General features: G+C 43.9%; 1 protein-coding gene across 2 annotated transcripts; it reads left to right on the plus strand.

Annotated features, from left to right (window-relative positions):
* The first annotated feature begins 1,435 nt into the window (after window positions 1-1,435).
* urb1 (URB1 ribosome biogenesis homolog) lies at window positions 1,436-15,070 on the plus strand. Of its 2 annotated transcripts, XM_079272068.1 has the most exons (39): window positions 1,436-1,628; window positions 1,821-1,960; window positions 2,047-2,198; window positions 2,305-2,434; window positions 2,522-2,618; window positions 2,696-2,781; window positions 2,867-2,992; window positions 3,092-3,222; window positions 3,308-3,503; window positions 3,615-3,752; window positions 3,875-4,048; window positions 4,139-4,265; window positions 4,373-4,498; window positions 4,616-4,728; window positions 4,852-4,971; window positions 5,267-5,383; window positions 5,519-5,657; window positions 5,751-5,909; window positions 6,123-6,322; window positions 6,422-6,640; window positions 6,721-6,906; window positions 7,024-7,861; window positions 7,987-8,191; window positions 8,274-8,460; window positions 8,540-8,598; window positions 8,705-8,892; window positions 8,998-9,108; window positions 9,190-9,253; window positions 9,340-9,505; window positions 9,643-9,745; window positions 9,843-10,003; window positions 10,092-10,203; window positions 10,397-10,503; window positions 10,694-10,837; window positions 10,972-11,081; window positions 11,193-11,399; window positions 11,542-11,783; window positions 13,132-13,710; window positions 14,558-15,070. In XM_079272068.1, the coding sequence occupies exons 1-39, from the start codon at window positions 1,505-1,507 to the stop codon at window positions 14,746-14,748; spliced, it is 6,774 nt and encodes a 2,257-aa protein (XP_079128194.1). In that variant the 5' UTR covers window positions 1,436-1,504; the 3' UTR covers window positions 14,749-15,070. The 2 variants fall into 2 exon arrangements, with proteins under 2 accessions (XP_079128194.1, XP_079128193.1); XM_079272067.1 differs by having other exon boundaries at window positions 4,616-4,971.
* The last annotated feature ends 5,583 nt before the right edge of the window (window positions 15,071-20,653 follow it).

The following is a 20,653-nucleotide window of genomic DNA, read 5'->3' on the forward strand; positions in this document are numbered from 1 at the left end:
TCTGGAGGCTCCTCACAGATTCCATCATCAGATTACAACATCCATCATGTTGCACCTGCATCCAAAAGTGATTCACAGCATGTCTGTCTTGCTGGAGTGTATGTCTATTTCCCTTCTTCAATACAGCTGCAGAATGCTCATGGACCAGTTCTCAATCAAAGCAAGGATGCCCCCTGGTGGCCATAGAACTGAACGGTAACTAAAAGAGTACATTTATTCTGGAGAGCACAAACTGTAAAGATTTGATGCTGCTATTCCTTTTTTAGTGGAATATGTTGCTATGTCATTCAAGTTCATTCCACTAAATAACATCATTGTTGTCTGTCTAGCAGTCATTGAAATGCAGATGTGTGTCATTTGGAAAAGCAGCCTTTATGTGCCGTGTAAGCCTAATTATTATTATTATAAAAATGAACTATTTTCTAATTGAGCATTCAGTGCAATCAGCAGATGTGCTCTTTGATGTTCCCTCTTCATGATGGTGTTAAAATACATTACATATTAAATAAATATTATTATTTATTGTATACAATATACAGGTCACCCCAACTTGACAAAAATAGATTTCATATTTCAGAAAATCTTTTCAAATGCTTCACTGAACAGCATTGGGTCGTTACAAAGTTTGATATCAACTTTGAGATCTGGTTCGGCAGTGTCTGCGAAGGTTTGTCTAAAGAATAACTGAGAAGAGGCTCCGCTTTGGTTGTAAACCACACACTCTTCAAATAGGCTACAAAGATAAACCACAACTATGTCTACACGGTCTCAGCAAAACGAGCGTTTCCCCAAATGTGTGTTTCCATGCTGTCATGGAATGAAACTATAACAAGGGTGTATAAGCGTATATGATAATCTGTTTTGTTAAAACTTTACTGAATGAAATACAGTTTGTTATAAATTGTAAATGCCAGAATGTGAATGTGAGAGAGGTTTCAATAAAATGGATCAAGTCTGTGTTATCTTGGCTATAGCCAAACCTAAACAGGATGTATATTAAGAACGTGAAAACACTGGATGTGTTTTTGTTATGCCTGGCTATGTTACTTGTATGCTTTGCACCATTATTTAACTGGTTATGTTTATTTTTTATTTTATTGAGTCTATTCTACTTTAGCTCTCTCTTGCAAAACGGATCACTTGTGAGAGGAGATATACTTAGAACCAAAAATCAAAACGCAACTTAAACGTTATCAAAGGTAAGTTCAATTCAAACACCTCTTCTTCCTATGTAGGCTATATTAGCATTTTAACGTATTTTTGCCAGCTAATTAGAGAATCACTTTAAAATAGGTCCTTAAGGGGGACACGTTTCCTTTTTTAGTAAGAGGAACACAAACAATGAGGAACTGAAGTTCGGGAGCAAACGTTTCCGACCGGTTGACAATTTCGTTGGACGGCTTTCTGTATACAGCCCAACGTGGGTCACTGTGACAGCACTTGTATGGCAGGGATGTAAGAACAAAACAACAAGTCACTATTATCTGTTTTTATTCGTATTAAAATGGGTAAAAAGCGCCAAAGCGAAGACTCTGCGGAGTCAAACACTCCGGTGAAAAAAGAAGTCCCGGAGTTCAATGGGACCGTATTTAAAGCCATGCTAAAGGAACCCACCACAGCCATGAAGGGTGAGTGTGCGGTCTGTTCCACCAACTTACAGAAGTGATACTCAGTCACATTAGTGATTCGTACATTTATTCACATATCCGTCCATCCACTTTTGTGCAGTTAGTATTTCAGCATCACGTTCCCGACCCTCGGCGTCTGAAGTGCTCTCCTCTGTTTTGCTTTGGTTAATTCTTACCTTTTATCTCCTGCAGGCCTGGAGACATTCATTTCAACCGCCAAGAAGCTGCCGTGCCCCGACCTGTATGATGTGGTGGAAGGTTATATTAAAATCTCTATGGAGTGTGCAGAAATATTCAAATTGCTAGAGGGAGAAAATCACACAGAGAGCGAGGTAAGTGCTTTTCTCAGTGGATGGGACTGAATTGTTAGGTTGCCTGTTTTTGTACGTGTAAAGCTCTGAATCCTGCTTCTGTCCAGATGATCCCGATTTTTGAGAGCCTGGAGATGATCCTTCTAAGGACAGCGAGTGACTTGTCCCACTTCAGCATGGTTGGCAATGCTATTGTGAAAAAGACTGTTTCTAGCTACGTGAAACTTCTGCAGGGATCTTTCCATTCAGAAAATCACAGGTTAGTGGACAGGCTTCACTGCAAGGACATCAAATATCAGTCCTCAGCACAGTTTGATTTTGTCTTCTGCCCATTGCACTAATCTTGTGTTGTCCTTTGTGCACAGGTTTGTCCGTCAGTGCCTCAGTCTCCTGTCCGCCCTGGTGTCTCAGGGTCCAGAAGCTGCCAGAGAGGTCCTGAGTCACATTTACATCAATAAAGCTCTGTCTAGACTGGCAAAGAGAAAGGATAAGAGGGTGTGTTGTCGCTTTGGCCTTTTCTTCAGGTTTCAGAATGGTTTGTTGGGTTCCGTATGCTTACATTCTTCTCCGTGAATTCTCCAGGGAAGACCTGATGTCCGCATGGCTTTTATCCAGTTTGTGCTGTCCTTTCTGGTGTCTGGAGATAATGCTACAGTTGGACAGATATTAGAAAGCAAAGGTAATAAGTAGCTATGCATTACAATTTACACAACATACTCTCATCTTGTTGATGACGTGTTCATTTTGGTGTGTCAGAACTCCTGCCAGAGATCCTGAGTACGGGTCTGAAGGAGGACAGGATGTCCATAGTCAATCTGATTTTGTCCACGCTGAAGACCAGAGTAAGTGCTCAGCAGTTTACACCTTCCATTTCAAATGAATTCATGGATTTAATGATTCTATGTGTTGGTATTTGTCTTGCTGCAGGTTGTGCGTAACAAGGCCATAAGTAAAACACAGAAAGTGCGTTTCTTCACACCTGCTGTGCTGGCCAACGTAGCGTCTCTGTATAAATGGAATGGCATTGTGGATGCAACCACTGATGATGACCAAGTGAGTTATTTGTTTTTTCACTTCTTGTTTGAACACAGGCTCTGTTGTGTAACTTAGCTTTTCAACCTGTGGGTCTAAATGTTACTTGTCGTCTTAAAGATGTTAGAGGACTCGGCGCATGCTGGGATATCTGTCATCCGGGAACTTGTCCACGGTTTCCTTCTCGACTTGTGTTGCTCTCGTAAGCATGGCATCAGCTTTCATGATGCCAGCTTTGGCACAGCTGGCAGGTAAGTACTCGGAGAATCAAGTTTACCTCACACTTTTCTGGAGACTCCTCGTGCCGATGAAAGGATTTCATTTTTTTTTTTACAGATCAGGCAACATTGTCTTGCTTCAGTTCTTGGTGGGGCAGAAACAGGCGACAGAGGATGAGTTGGTGACGGAGCTGGTGGTGAATGTGCTGAAGGCTAGCCCTGACATGCTGGCCAGATACTTTCAGGAGACTCAGTATTCATACACCCCCCGCCTCAAAAGTGCTTGGCAGGACAATGTCAAGTTACTTAAAAAGGTAATACGTGATAGTAGATTTGATTTTAATGAGGCTTTTTCAGTGTTTGATCATATCTAGCTTGTCTATTTAAGAAAAAAAAGAAAGACCCTTTTTGAATTCATGTGTCAGATCTACGAGGGCCAGCCAGAGATTTCCACAGTCTTCCAAACTCGTGAGGTCGTCCCCCTCCCTCGCCTGCTGTCCATGATCATGGTGATATCCCTTCCTCCGGTCTGTAACAAGACATTCTTCACACAGGGCCTCAGTGTAAGTGGTGAAATGAATCGATCAATGCTGTAACTGCTGTAACACAAAACAATGAAAATGAACAATACTTTGTCACGTATTCCAAATGTCACGTATTCCAAATATCTCTTGTATCTTGACAGCTTGCCAACACAGCAGTGCAGCTCACAACTCTGTCCATGATGAATTTCATCTTGAAAAGAGCCAATAAGAACATGGAGTACCTTTTGGACAAGTCTGAGTGGCACAGCTCGGATGTATACACTATTTACATGATGGGGGATTTGGCACTGCAGTACAGGGAGACACTCAGCAAGGTAAGCTCAGCAAAGAGGCTGTATTAATACCCACTAGTAATGATGCACCATTAAACAACTCACGTCCCCACTATTCATGCTCCGTTCCAGATTTTACCCGATATCACGAGCATAGTTGCAAAGTGGCAGTCGCTTAGCAAGAAGGAAAAGACAGACGGTGAAGAAAAAAAGACCAAAACTGAAGGGAGTGCTGAACAGACGGATAATAAAGTGCCTGGTAATAACAGTTACATTACACGTGTATTGCTTATTCTAATCCGTCCTGTAAAGTAAAGGGGATGACCAGCAAAAACATTTGATTGAGTTAAGTTCCTTTGTGTCCAGCGGTTGCAGAGACAGCTGAGGTAATCCTGCTGAAGACTCTGATTCTTCAGGTCATATGTCTTTACCAGAAGGTAGTGCCACATCTGGTAAGCCAGTGCAAATTTGACTTCAGCAAGCTCTTAAAAGGTGAGGCTTCATTATGTATCATTGAGTTCATGTTACATGTTTTGAGTATGATGCAGGTGGTTCTCCAACAAAGCCTTCAAAGTACGGTGTATATATATTTTTGTTTTACCTCTCCAGGGATTGTGTCAGAGAAAGGAATGAGAGAAGAAGTTCCCCCAGTGCTGCAGTATCAGATACTGCAGTTGGCTTTAGATCTTCCGGCAAGCAAGTTCTCCTGGTTTCGCATACAGGTGAAGACGTTACACTGTTACTGTTTTATTTTTAAAAATTGTCACAGCGATTGTTGTTTAGAAGGTGTTGCTTTGTTGTCGACATTGTTTCTAATGTGTTGCGTATTGCTTTGTCGTCCCCAGGATGTTGCGGATACAGAATCATCATCTGGAGAGAAGTCGGTACTTTACCTGCTTCTCAAGATGTTTGTCAGCAGCAGCAGCAGCCACCTGAAAACATCCACACGGATGCTGGTTCTAAAAGTGAGGACTTTTTTTTTTTTTTTCTTCAGCAGAGGGCACAGTATCATTTCTAGAGGATATGTCTTCAGTTCTTCCGCAACATTGAGAAAACTAGTTTGTCATATTACTTGAAAGAGCCTGAAGCAAAATGATTCTGTGGTAAACTGCATACCAGTTATTTATGAACTTCATTAAGTTAACAAAGTAAAAGCTGGATAGGCAAAAGCCTCTGTTAATAATTAGCTGCCGAAGATGCTCAAACTGAGTTTTAGGAAAGGAAATGGCCGCCGTCTTGTAATTCTTGCCTCGTATTCAGGTGCTAAAGGACAGTGGAGTGTTCGAGTACACCTGGACTGAGCTTGAGCTTTGGCTCGACCAGCTGGCCAGAGTGGAGGCACACCAACAAGAGACTGTCATCCAGTTCTTGGAGAGGGTGAGCCCGTCTACGTAACATCTGTGTTTACGTGTCAACATTTCTGTCTGTTACTGTTGGTTACAGACAAAAACACATTGTGTATAATGACATAGTCGTTATAATTGGTAATACGCTTCTGGTCTCTTTCTCTAGGTATTAGTGAAGCTGGTGTGTAATTCTTACACATACACAGATAAGGTTGCCAGCCTGGTCCAGGAGGCAGCTTATCTGCAAGCTAACCTGAGCAGCCAGGAGGGCGACGCTGCCAGCATCCCAATCTCACACATAGATGGTGAACATTTCAAGATGGAATCTAAGTCAATTTATTTCAGCCATAAGCATGCCTTTTTGTTTTTTAACAATCTGACAACTGACTGTCTTCTAGATGTCTTGGACATGCTGGATGTCATTATGGAGGGTAATGAAGGTGAGCTGGAGGAGCTCGGGCCATCTCTGAGTGAAGACCTCATTATCCAGACATTCCCCTTCAGTGTGATGGTCCCTGCTGCTCTGGAGGCCCGAAACAAACTTCCAGTAGACAAGGGTAAAGCACTTCTGCCTTAATTGGGACAAATAGTAGAATGTTCAGAGTACATATTATAATGTACATAGATTGTAAATTGCAACGTGACAATTTGCTGCATTAAAAGTGCAACTTTACTGTTTTAAAAGTGATTTCTCCACCCTGATAAGTATTTAGTATCTACTTGTGTCGTATGTTGTAATGTTGACAACTACATGTCTTTTCTTTTCTCAGGGGTGGTATTTGAGTACTTGTCTGCGGTGCTTTCAGATGTCACGCACTGTCAGAGAGAGCCTCTGCCGCTCTGTTTGGCTCTGCTGCAGTACGATAAAGAGCTTGTGTCCGCAGAACTCTCCGCTTCTCCTCATCCCTCCGTCATACACCTTCATCAGTATTACTCCAAATGGCTACCACAGCAGTGCCGGGAGCAACTGGTCCGTTTTTTGTTGAAACCAAGGCATTGTTTAACTGAGAGTGACATACTTGTTATTTCTTGATGTAGAAAATAGCAGTCGTCTTTTTTTGTGTCGCAGTTCAAGGGCTCTGAATGCCAGTCAAAAGGATTGTCAACCCCCGTTTCCTTCACTGCACTGATGAAAGCTGCGTATAGCCAAGGACCAAACACTTTGCTCGAGGCCACCTTCAGGGAGAATGTGGAAGGAGCTCTAGCTTCCATGTTGATTGCTGATTTTCCAGTAGCTATCAAGCAGATGTTACTTTACATAAAATCAACAGTGGAAAACGTTGGCACGGTAAGAGCACAAAACAAGTTTACTACTCAGTACATTACTAAGTTAAAACTAAACATGGCACTTCATATCATTCTGCACAGTTCTCCAAAGATATAAGAACTGCCCCTCTCAAGACCTTGATGGGGATACTCCTGGATTTGGTGACCAGGCTACAAGGCTTTGAGGAGAATACAAGTTCTGAGCCAGCAGCAGAGAACTCCCAAGAAGGATCTGACCTCTTCCTGGAAATCAACCGGTCGTCCACAGTGGAAGGCAATAAAGAGCAGGTTTGGAGAAGTTCAGCTTTTTTACAAAAATATGTTCAAACTATGACCAATGTTATCAAGTTTGATCTTCCTTTTTCCTTTTTTTGAATTATTGACTTTAATCGAATCTGTGTTTAGATCCTGGTTTCTGCCCTCGGCTCCATCTTCAAGCATCCATGTTTTGAGCAGTGGTTTCTGGCTCTGGAGCTGGCTGCTTTGCCTCCTCACACTCTGAACCCCGTCAGGCTAAAGCATCTGTGTGCTCAGCTGAATGATGACATTCTGGCCTTGCTGAAAACCAGCACCCCCACTCTCTGTGATCTTGGTCACCTGGAGCTCATTAGTAGCTACATGGGGGCTATAGAAAAGGCTGTGCTCAAGGAGCTGACAGAGAAGGGCTCCCAGGCAGCAAAGAAACAGTCCAGACCTTTCCAGGCCCTCCTGTCTTTGCACAGCTACATGGACTCCTGCAATCTCAGAGAGGTGGTTTCCAAGTTGCTGCTCCTCCCCAAAGAGAGCCTAATCTCCCCCAGCAGTGAGGACGCACAAGCCGAGCTCAGTGTCTACGGTCACGCAGCGCTGCAGATCCTCACAGAGTCTAAAGCCAACCCTTCCCAGGAACACGGCATCTGTCTATCTCAAGCACACTTCCACGGCCTGAGCACCCTGCTGCTGTCCTGCTCCAGTTCTGCTCTGGAGGCCTTCCTGCTGCAGACTCTGTCCGGTGAGCCTGGCAGTGCTAAGCTCATCCACACAGATGTGCTGCTGCACTGTCTCCAGTGGCCTCTCCCAGACACTCATGCCATCGGCTCTCTGCTGCTGCAGAACTGCTCCACACACCGTCTCTGCTTTGAGATGTGGTGCTTAGAGCCCGCGAACACGGAGAAGCTCTCAGATCAGACGGAAACGTTCCTTCCATTAATCAACACCTACCTACAGGTGGCAAGTAGAGAGGATCCTGCCAGGCCTAAAGATGGTTTGTACTCATACAAGTTCCTATTTATCTTGAAGCATACAGCCCCAGGATGTATGCCACTCTTTTGTATCTCAACACCACCTGTATATATTAATTTAGAGATGCTCATTTGCTGTGTTTTGTAGTGCAAAATGAGGTTGTAAAGGCCTTGAAGCAAGCACTGCTCGCCAAATTGTCCCAATGTGTTCTGGAAAACCTGACGGAAGAGTCTGGAGCCCAGCTGGCGGAAACACTAGCCAATCTGATCAAGCTCTCTGCAAACATCAAGGACACCAGGGACTTGATCAACACTCTGCCCAGTGCTCTTCAAAAAGTGGACAGTTTTGAAAGGTAGTAATTCACTCTTTATACTTTTATGTACATTATCAGTGTCACACGGTGTTGGCTGAATGTTTTTTTTGTTCTCTTTCAGATGGCAACTAGTAGATGTCATCACTGAGAAACTGGCGGATTGCCCCGAAGAACGAGAAACCTGGAGGAAGTCTGTCACCGCTGCTGCCCTAAAGTGTCTCATAGCCGCTTTCAGTCACTCTAAAGATCAGACTACTTCATGGTCACAGCAGGAGCAGAGCATCCTGGGAAGACTGCAAGGACTCCTAGTGGGTTTATCTTCCTCACACATACTGTTAGGTTTGTGTTTTTATGTAATGCATTTCATAATATATCTTCATTACACAGACATCAGCTGAAGACATCACTGCATCTGAATGGAACAGCTTTGTCAAGAATGGACTGAAGTAAGATATTTGTCGAAAATCCAGTTTGCTCGATGTTTGTTCAAGAGCGTCTCATGAGATGATATTTTTTTACATCAATGACCTAAAAGCTGTTCTTCCGCTGTAGATATCGCTACAGAGATCATCACTTTCTGAACACACTGAGCAACCTGTTGGAAGTGATGTACGGGGGCAGTGACGTCCAGAAGGATCTGATTCCTTTATCCACCCTTCACATGATGACCAGCAGCCATTCTCTGTTCCTGCCCACCATGTTGGACTGTGATGAAGAGCCTAGCGGGTGTCAGGCTAAAGGTACGTATCTAGCAGAATAGAATGGAGAAAAGCAGTAAATTACTTATCCCATAATTGTTCACTTTATTATGAAACACGAATACTCTTATTTTATTGTCCTTTCAGAAGCGCTAGTGTCCCTACTTCTCTGTTTGGTGAAGAAAAGCCCAACAGTCTGTAGCATGAATCACTTTGTTGTCCTGCTGGGAGCGTATGGAGTTACACTGAGTACTTCAGGTAAAACAGGAAATCTAAATGTCGCTGTGTGTGTGCGTCTGTTGTCCTTCTTTCCTCTCACACCTTGATTTGGTTTTGCAGATCAGAAACTGTTACTGCTTCTTCAGGAATATGAAAGAAACAATGTCAGCCTCCTGAAATTTCAGTAAGTTCCATACATATTTGTAGTTTGCACATGCAACAATTGCACTCTTTATTTTGCAAATGCTGAATGTTTGTTTTCAACTGCAGGTCGTTCTTGTGGGGCCCAGCGGCTGTGGAGCACCACAAGACCAGGAAAAGCCTCGGGGCTTCTTTGTGGAAGCAAGCGAGCTCAGACGACCTGTTGGCCCTGCTGAAAAGTGACAGGATGCTCCAAACGATAGCACACTTTCCCCAACGCAGAATCATCCTGCAGGTCTGATGTTTGTCCTTTTTCAATTATTTGAGCATCACAAATGAAAGTCATTCTACGTCCGTTGTGATCCGATAAAGGAAAAGGGATGAATGAGAAACACATTTGTTGGTATTTGGATAAACCTTTCTCTCTCATAGGATAACAAGGAGCTGCTGTACTGTAGCAACGCAGTGAAGGACCTTGAGAACTTGTATGATCCTCGTTTCCTTTTGCCTCTATTCAGCGCCATACTGCAGCCAGGTGACTATATTTCATTGATGTGTCATCACTCCAAATCAGCTGAGGTTATCACTGCTTTATGGAGGTTACATTTTTTTTTGCTTTTTCTGTGTGACAGAGTGTGTGATTGACTGCCTCAAGTTTGTATCCAGTCACGCCCTGGGTGTCACCGTAATGGCTCTAAGTAGCTATGACCCAAAAGTGAGAGCGGCAGCGTACCATGTGCTGAGCTGCTTCTACCAACACCTGGAGGGTGCTCGGTTCAGAGAGAAGAGACAGGTAGGGTGTGAGGCAGGTGGTGTGTGAGTATTTTATGTGTGGGAGTCTCCTCCAGAAACACTGATGAGCCTTTTTTTTCATCGAACAGTTGCTGTACTTGATGGACATAGTGAAGAATGGAATTCGGCAGCAGAATCAAAGACTTCCGTTTGTCCTGACCTCTTACATCGCTAAAGTGGCTCAGCAGATGCTCAGACCTGGTGTGTAACTCCGAAAACTTGTTCTGACCAGAGTGATTTGACTCATAGTGTTTACACAAATATTACTGAACTGATAAAGGACTTTTTGAAATTGTAATCTTTTTGAATGTTCTATTTGTTGCATTTCTACATACAGTATATAATTAAGGATCAGGATCATTGACCCGTTTCCTTGTTTTTCCTCTTTCCCCAGAGGACCACATGTACATGGTGTTAAACAGGTTCCTGCTGTCCCATCAGAGTTTGGACTTCAGAAGAGTCCCTGAGTTCTTCAAACTATTCTACGGCTTTGACCTGGAGGTAGTCCAAAGTATCTTCTCGTATATTCTATAAATAAATGATTGTCCAAATAAACTCTTCTCGTGTCAACAACATTTAACCTTCATCTGTTTGTTTTGCTCAGCTCGTGCTTTTTCTAGACTGTTATCTCTTCAGGGGTGTCGGCCGTGAGAGTACGACTGATTGTCTGTCTGTTTTTTTTTTCCTGCAGCATAAAATGGAACGGGAGTGGATCTTGAGTGTGCTGGAGGAAGGGATAAGTGACCGACACTGCTATGAGTTGTGTGAACAACAGGGCATCTTTCAGACCCTTTTAGGTTTCGGCAGCAGCCCTCTGTGCGATGAACACTGCCAGGTACGCACTGTGGGAATCACGATGATGCAACACAATCGCAGTGAAGTCGAGATGCTCTGGGATGCACTTCATAAGGAAAAGGCATGAATGGAGATGTCTAATGTGCATATATTTCACATATCTCTCTCCACTAGGCCCAGATTATCAGGGTGTTGTGTCAGGCCGCCCGTGTGACCAGAGCAGCTTATAACCTCACCAAGAGCTGTGGGCTTTTAACCTGGATAATGCAGATGGTGGAAAAAAGGCAAGGTCCCATCTCAATTTTGACTCTTTATTTTGACATGGTCATTCATGTTACTACAATAACTCATTTCCATATTTTCGACTATACGTCTGTACTTATTATCCTCTTTAGGAATCTAGACCAGCGGCTGCTGGGTGCCATCATAGGTCTGCTCCATGTGCTGTGGTTTACCAACCTTGGGCAGAAGGAGAAACCGGTGGATGGAGCAAAGACGTCCTCATCTACAGAGGAGAAACCTCGGAGCTCAGTGAAGTGTCTCCCACTCCCACTCATCAGTGAGTTTCTGTGTGTGGCATCAACAATCAGCAGTCACCTCAGGTAACTATCGCAGTGTAAATGTAACTTAACATAACTTTCAAGTCACTCTGCAGGCACTTGAGCCGAGATCTTAATAAAACATATATATGATGATATGTTTTTTTTGGTGAAGGATGTCAGTGTTTGTTTGATCTCCTCTCAGGTTGCATGTGAAGGCCGCTCAGCTCAGCTTGTTTCTGCAGACTCTTTGCTCCATACTGAAGCATTATGGGACAGCTGTCAATGCAAACAGGAAGGCTGACTGGCTAACACTCCACCCACAGCCTCTCTCTTGTACCGAAGCCCTCACTCTGCTTCAGTGTTGGGCCTCCCTGTCCCGCAACACGGCACTCCTAACCCAAATACAAGCCGTGTCTGAAAAACACAGAGTGCGGGAATTGCTGGGTGAGTGTCATTAAGTGTCATACCGAGAAGGTTTTGAGAATGTGGTCATGGTTGTCTTTCTTTCAAAGGGGTGGACAAAATACAGTAAACACTTTATGGAAAAGGAGATAGATTGCATGCTGTTAGTCAAAACAAAGTCCTGCAGTAATAAGCCTTTTGATATGTGAGTTTTCACAGCAACAGGAGACAATGGGGTAAAGGGGCAAAACGGATCTCTGCCGAACTTGCACTGTATAAATCTGTCACAAACGCATACCAACATGACAGATGTATACAGTTTATAGGTTTTGACATATACTACCACAGTAATTGTCATGAAAACCTTAATATGACCCAAGTTGTGGCAATGCTTACAATTGAGGTTTAATTACTTCATAATGAATGTTTTTCACAAGTTATTTTGGATACACTATTGCTCAAACAGGGCTTTTGCGTACTGTGGTGGAAAACTTATTTTACCCGCTGTTGAGTCTTTTTAAGCTGAAATGAAGAATATTGTCAAACAGAACTTGTCTTTCAAAAGTATTTATTCTCTGGCCAGAGAAGAGGCACAGTTACAGAGTCACTTGGAGTCTGCCGAAGTAAAAATCACACGAGTTATATACAAGCTTGATCAAGAGTTGGGGCCTGTGTACTGGAACATCCTGTTTCAAGCCGTGCAGGCTATGGTAGTAAAGTACGGTATAAGAGGTGCTTTATCTGTGTTACAGCAGACACACAGACATATACGTTCTATCCTTAAGACATGTGAATATACAATAGGTACTTGTTATCCAACACAGAGAAGAAGAGGATATGGGTACAGGCAGTCAGTTGCTGCATGGATCACAACAAGTAAATAAAACAGTTCTACTCATAAGAATATAAAATACTCATAAGAATATCAAGTTTCTATTACACAAACAGCAAGATACATTTGAGCACGTATGCTAATGTTACATTCAGAGCAAAAGTACAAGCACTTAAGCATTTACACAATATACTAAGTAGAAATGTTCCATTACAGTACTAAAGATTGTAGATTCTGGACAATGGAAAACACTTTGTAATATATCACAATTTGTTTGCAATTAATTCCTTTCTGTTATAAAGTTTGAACCCTGCAAGATTATATCGAACAGGTCAGTAACTGCTCCAAGATGGCTGCTCTGTTGCTGACCCTGTGTTCTCTTCTCTGTAGGGGAATTAAAAGAAATGAGCCTTTTAAAAGTATCAATTTGTTACATGTGATGATGACATTACATGCTGGACTTCTTAGAATTTAGATTTCTGTTCTGCTTCACAGTATCTAAATCATTCCTTGTATCTCTAATGGCATAAACATGGTTTTGTTCATCTTGCTCCTCAGGGATCAGGAAGGATAAGACCAGAGGTAAAGGCTCCTTTCCCCAGGTCCACACACGAAAAGAGAACCTGGCAGAAGATGCTGACACTGAGAAACAAGAAGAGAGTCTCCTGACAGAGTGTAAATTGTACCTCGGCAGTATCCTTGTTCACTGGGAGCCTGCGTGTCCCCTCTCTGAACCCCAGCCGGCTAAGCCAAGAGACAAACTGGATCCTCGTCAGTTGGCTGGTGATACTGCACACCTGCTCACCAAGTGGTCTCTGAGGTGCTTGGTGGAGGACTCGTATGATGAAAGCAGAACAACAGAGTTCTTGCACTGGCTCGAAAAGGCTGTGATAAAACACGGGGAAATTGTGAATGCTGTGCTACTGGATTCTGGCATGAAAGCGGACATCCTTCGACTCTACCATCAGGCCTTTGAAGCTCAGTGTCACTCCAGCATTTCAGCAAGAGTGGAAACCCTCCAGCTGTTTACCACCGTTATGATGCGTTTACTGGAGACCCAAGGCCACCTTCCAGAGCGGCATCAGGCAGTCGTCTCCGCCTGCCTGCCAGAAGACACACCTGACGTGTCCAGACGTGGTAAGAACCTGCCACCTTATACACAGACTCTTTCTATGACTGCTAGTGTGCATACCAAACCATGCCATGTCAATACTGTTAAAATACTATGCCTCACTTAAAAACTCACTTTTCCACTCCATACACTTAAAGATCTCTGTTTCATTGAAACACTGGAGTTGGAGACTTTTAGGTCAGGGGTGCCCAACTTTTGACTAAGGAGGGCCAACAATTATATTAGAAGGGAATGCCATCAAGTGGTATACGATATTAAGACGTAAAATTACTTTAGGGTCCCAGATCCTCAAAAATATTTTGCAAAAAGTTGGGCTATGCCCCGATTAACACATGATCAGTTTTTGACGTGCAATTGGATCCAGGAGTTACATTTTTGCAATTTATTCATGAGATACTAAACTTATTTAATTAAAGAAATGTGACCAATGACTGTGTATCACGATGTGATCCAGATCCTGTTTTTTTGTGTTTGTTTTTGTTTTCTGTGATTAAATGATATTAACTTCGTCCACTTCAGCGGTGGACTATGAAAGTGGTCAAGGACATTAATGTTTTTAACATTTATTGTAGTTCCCATCAAATAGCAAGTGTTGGTGAGGTGGTGCTTGTACACAACAATGGAATCAGTTGTTACACGTTGCTAGAAATCAGTTTAATTATGTAGCACTATATGTGACACATTTGCAATAAGCATGGAGGAGAAACTTGACTTTGAGAAGATATACCTACTCGAAATGCATACTAACTCAAATATTAAAAACACGAGTAGATGCATGTTTATTCTGTAAGATGACCAAGTATTAATATGTTACATTGTGAATTAATTAAGCCTCTTGTTTCCCCTTTCCAGTAGCGGGACTGTCTCTGTTTTCGTCGTACGTCCATGAGTTGTGGAGTGGAGCCACGTCAGCAGAGCTGTTCCTGTCTCATGTCAGTTTGGTGACCAAAGCCAAGTGTAGGAGACAGAAAGCGTCCAAATCATCACAGACTCAAGCAGCCATCAGGGCCATCTGTGATGACATCATGACCATGAAAAGTTAAATATGTCAAGAGAATATGACTGTGTTTGCTAAAATAGAGAGAATTCCAAGAAATCATGTCTTCATTTATTTTGCTGATTTTTTTTTTTTGGTTCTTGTAAAACAATTTAAGGTATTTTGTAAAACCCTGTTATTAAAAACAAAAAGTTGATTTACATTTTTTTTTTAATGGTTCTTGCATGACCTAACTTATTTTATACCTGCATGTAATTGTATCTTAAAATGTTGTTTTATAACACAAAAGTAAAGCTGCCTTCATGATGAAGCACGATAACATACACTCAAACTACTAGAGCAGAGTTCACAGATACACAAACTGCAGGTTAAAGCAAACAATAATTGTTACATAATCTGTTCAATGGGAGAGGTAGTCTTGCACTTTGTAGATAATCAGGGAAAAATGAATAATTGCTACTCTTTCTTACACACTGCCTCAAAACCTCTGCGCTCACATTTATTTGTTTCCGCTAACGCCTTAACAGTTGTGTTTTCATAATTCAGATTGTCTCCCATCACCTACATTTTTAACATTTCTGTTCACATCCATAAAAAGTGCTCTCATTCAGATTCCGTCCCACGTCAAGCAGTTGATGTCTTGTGGCTTCCTCTGAATCTGAATCTGCGACTCCTGCAACAACAAGACATTTTTAAAGTTCAGTAGAGCTTTGTAGCTTGGCCTAATTTTGCATAGATGACTGTGTGTGTATACACATATGGTTGTATTAAATGTTGGTGTTGGTAAACACTTCCCTCTTCCTCCATTCAAGGTAATGAGACTTTTAAAGATCATGTATTACACTTACCGTAGAAAGTTTCCACTATGAGACATTAGATTCAAACTGAGAAAGAGGAATCCAACAAAAGCAGCCAGAATGATCCAAAATATTATAACAATTGAGTCTGAAAAAGGAAGAAGAAAACTTCTGTTATCTTCATTAACACAAGACGGCAAATACAAATATCCTATAAAGCATAAAGACTTACATTTGTTGTATTTCAGCTTGCTCTCATCCACAATCACAGGATCGAGGTAATCATAATAGTATTCCCATGCAACCGTGCTGGTTGAGTTCTCCATTACAGCCATTGTCTCAGGTAGGAAGTACCAAAAAGTTGGTAGTGAAATATAGCCACGAATCCAGAATGAAAAACTACATCACAGTTGTTTCTAACGTGTATATCATTGGTATTGCATATTTCAGCAGGCCTAAGACAAGCTCCCTCACCCACATGGATGTCTGCTCAACTCCAGTTGTTTTCCTCTTCCTGGCCTGCTTATATTTCAGCAGATGCATGCAGTGTGCAGGTTTGACCACAGGGGTGCATGATATAACCTTTCAACAGGGATCAAGATAATTCAGGGAAACTGAAATAGGGCCGGGTAGGGAAACGACTAATAAAAAAATGCCTAATGTTGTGGCTTAGTGCTCTGTTTTCAATTAATACGTGGCTTATTATTGTAGTAAATTATTATTGCTTGGTTATTTATATTGTTATATAAGAGTTGATGGATCGTGTGCGTTTGTTTTCAAAACTCATGGTACTACACACTCCAGTACACGAGGGGGCGTCAGTGTGTGATCAGCGCAAAGTTTAAGGCACGATCTTCACGCTTCTGTATTTCTGGTCCAGGCTTCAGGTCTGAACAATAAACTGGTTCAAATGAAACATTGGTATCACAGCTACACACGTGCAGTTTTGAATCAGCTGCTTCAAGAAAACATGGATACATGGAGAGAGAAAGTTTGCAATCTAAATTCAACAGGAGGCACGAACTATGGGCTAGCTAGCAGAAATGCTGCTTTCAAATACTCTGGGAATCTGGGAATATGGAGTGGTCTAACAACAACAAGAAAAAACAAGTAAGAGAAGGCTCTGTCATCTTGAACGTCACTATGTGAAAAACATGAATGCAAGAAGCTTTCGCAGTTGAGAGCCACACACACACACAGCCGTCAGTCATTCCCTCTGAAAGCACTGCTAAATTCATTTGTAGGAAAACACGTCTTCCTGTAAATCCTATAAATCTAAACAAACAAAGTTATAGTGGTGCCACGGTGCCTCAACAAGGAGTTAACTCCATTAATCATGAGGCTCACTTCCAAAATGAGAAGTCTGTCCGCCATGCCAATGAGTTCAATGTTTAGTATTTCTAGTATTTCCTAATTCCTCCGAGAAGCAAAAGTTGGAAAATACTTACGATATCTCAAAATACAGTTTGAATACCAGAACCACGAAAAATAAAGTTAAAATTGGAAAACACTTAGAAAAATAACGCTATGAAAATGCAGTTGGAATACCAAAACCAAGAATCGATGGTGCATATGCCGACTTCGACCCCGTCCAGCATCGGCTGTGGGGCTCGGTTTATTTGTCTGACAATTTCTCAAGTGAGAGCACGTCAAGGCCGACAATTGAAGGGGCTTGTCCCGTCTGTGCGTTCTATTTTCGGGGAGATATTGACCCAGTTAAACCCGTGCAACCCGGAAATTGTGTCCGTTGTACTCCGAGACCCGCGAAACGTTAAGTTGTAAAATACGAATAAAATAACCATCCAAAAATGAAGTTGTGATAGCAGAACCACCATGAAGATGTGGACTACCAGAAGCACCGAAAGAAATGAGTGAAAGTTGTAAAATAATTCGAAAAATAGCGCTATGAAAATCGAGAACCACGAGCCTCAAACGTCGGAGTATCGAGGGTGCACACGCCGACTTTGACCCCGTCCAACATCGGCTGTGGGGCTCGGTTTATTTGTCTGACAAAAAATGTCTCTCTGACGGGGAGATATGGCCCCGCAAAACCCCGAAATTCCGGCCTTTTGCCGACCTCGTGAGGCCGAACGCATCTCCGATCAACCTAGACCTGCGTGTAGAGGGCGATGAGACCTACAATTCAGTGTCACGGGCGAGGCTGTGCGTGCTTGTTTCGCGGAGATAGCGCGTGTGGGAATACCAGATCCACAAAAACAAAAAAAAAGAATAAAAAGTCAGTGTCGCCACGGAGGGGGAATCGGGGGAATGGGCGAAGCGCTGACGGGTTCAGCGCTTCGCCACTCCCCCGATTTTGGTAATTTTCATAGGTAGTCAAAATCGGGGAAATGGCGAAGCGCTGACGGGTTCAGCGCTTCGCCCCTCCCCCGATTTTGGCCATTTTGGGTCAAAATCGGGGGAATGGGCGAAGCGCTGACGGGTTCAGCGCTTCGCCCCTCCCCCGATTTTGGCCATTTTCATAGGTTGTCACCAAGCCACCTTGCGCACGATTACAGAAACTCAGTTTTCAGAAAAGAGCTAACCAGCGAAAATTTTCGAGAGGTTGAGCCGAAAACTGGTAGAACTGGTGCGGACCAGGGGAATCCGACTGTTTAATTAAAAACACCAATGGCGCGCAGGCCGGTCGGGTGATTGAACAGTCGGCTGGATCGTACCTCCACGTGGTGGTCCGCGGGCAACATCGTTAAAGATGGCGAACACGATCCGTAAGTGCCCCAAACGGCCGGAGCCAAGAGAGGAACTTGGACTTCGTGAATGCGTATGTGACCCTGGTGAGGCCTGTCAAACGGTAACGCAGGTGTCCTAAGGCGAGCACCTGGCTTGGCTTCTGGGCGAGCGAAGGGGCCCTAGGCTTGTTGCAGGGCGTAGGTAGTGTCCCTACCAGGTTGTCGGTGAGTTTGATAGTATGGTGTTGGTCGTGGAGAACCATCAGGTAACCATCAGGTAACCATCAGGTCCATCAGGTAAGTAACACGTTTTTATTGTACAGGCTTATGAAGCCAGGAAAGAGGAATGGAGCCTCTTTCCTGGGGTAACATGTTTTTATTGTACAGATGCAGAGATGCAGAGTCCAGGGAGGTGTTGTGGAGGTCCAGGTGCATCGGGGCGCCTGGGTTGCGTCCATCAGGTACTGGTCACGGGCGAGAAGTGCGGAACCTCGGAACCTCGGATCTGCGCGGATGGGCCTGTATACAGGCTTATACAGGTCCCTACCAGGTTGTCGGTGAGTTTGATAGTATGGTGTTGGTCGTGGAGAACCATCAGGTCCATCAGGTAAGTAACACGTTTTTATTGTACAGGCTTATGAAGCCAGGAAAGAGGAATGGAGCCTCTTTCCTGGGGTAACATGTTTTTATTGTACAGATGCAGAGATGCAGAGTCCAGGGAGGTGTTGTGGAGGTCCAGGTGCATCGGGGCGCCTGGGTTGCGTCCATCAGGTGAGTCTCCTAAACCATAGGTGGGCGTACTGGTCACGGGCGAGAAGTGCGGAACCTCGGAACCTCGGATCTGCGCGGATGGGCCTCGGGGCGGGAACCTGGCTTCGGCTCCGCGCGGATGGGCCTGTATACAGGCTTATACAGGTCCCTACCAGGTTGTCGGTGAGTTTGATAGTATGGTGTTGGTCGTGGAGAACCATCAGGTAACCATCAGGTCCATCAGGTAAGTAACACGTTTTTATTGTACAGGCTTATACAGGCTTATTGAAATGAAGCCTCTTTCCTGGGGTAACATGTTTTTATTATACAGATCCAGAGATGCAGATATGCAGAGTCCAGGGAGGTGTTGTGGAGGTCCAGGTGCATCGGGGCGCCTGGGTTGCATCCATCAGGTGAGTCTCCTAAACCATAGGTGGGCCTACTTCGGCGATCAAGCGAGCTTTTGCTCGCTTGATCTTGATTCCCCTCCGGTAGTGACTACCAGGGCTCCGAAAACACTTAGAAATAGATTGGAAAACTTGATTTCATCCAGGCTCTGTCTGTGGTGAATGAGGCCAAATTTGAGGCTCCTGCAGCGGATGAGCGGATTTTGTGATATTACCAGTATTTCAGCCTGTTTTAAGCCCAAATTTATATTTGGGCTTAAAATATTTTGGGGTTGCGATGCAGGGTGGTCCAGGGTTGTCCAGGGAGGCGTTGTGGAGGTTCTTATTCGGCTCAGTTTGGACTTAGCATTCTCCTTCTTCTTCGCGTTGCCAAGCGTTGACCCATGCAGTTTCATGTATCGGTCCAAATACTAATCTGTGAATGAAAAGACAAAATACCTCCATAAAGTATCGCTTCGCCGAAGAACCAGCCCAAAATGTCACTGTCGATCCGATTTAAAGCCACTTTAGACCGCGCAAATACGTCCATAAAGTGTCGCTGTCTTACCTATTTCATGTGGAAGTACAGGTGTCCCCCAGGTAGAGGATCTGCCCTGCTTCAGGAACGCTCTCGATGCTTTACGCCTGGCCAGTGCACCTTGGTTGTCGTGAATTTGCCCTGGCTCCTCCTCGTTCTTTGACCCCTCCTTTGAGCCCTACTCGGCCCTGCATCAGCTTTGCCTGCCCCCACTTTCTTAATCAGGCGTCGGTCTCTTTTCGTGAGCCTTTGGAGGAGTTTTAAAGTCCTCTGCAATTCAGTTTCAACCACCATCAGCTTGTGTTCTGAGCGCTCCAGTTTCTCAGTCGTCTGGATGCATTGAGGCAGGAGGCACGATGCCTCCTCCATCTCCTCTGGCTGGTGGTCAGTCTCCTCCTTCAGGTGGATGTCCAGCCCTGTGACCATAGGGCACAGAGGCTCTGTGGCTCTTAGCGTGACCAGGGAATGCCTGCTCCCACCATCTCGCTCTTGAGTTCGCCCAGCTTTAACGCCACCATATCACTGTCTAGTTCAGGGTGACCGTGGCCGAGATGCCGATCCAGTCGTGTGCTATGATATGAACAGCCCAAGACTGGGCAAGGCTCATAACAAATGTTCACTCGGCCTGTTGCCATGCTAAGCAGTATCCTCCGTTCATCCACGTTTCTGACCTTGTGTGTCCCCCGCAAGTGCTGTGTTAGGGCAGCATACATAGTCCCGCACACCGGGCAGGGGTTACATTGTCGGGTAGGTGTCATTTCTGAAAGCAAAAACAATACGTGAGTGGAAAAAC

This window comes from Melanostigma gelatinosum (genome assembly GCF_949748355.1).
Source record: "Melanostigma gelatinosum genome assembly, chromosome: 7".
In the NCBI taxonomy this organism is placed as follows: Eukaryota; Metazoa; Chordata; class Actinopteri; order Perciformes; family Zoarcidae; genus Melanostigma; species Melanostigma gelatinosum.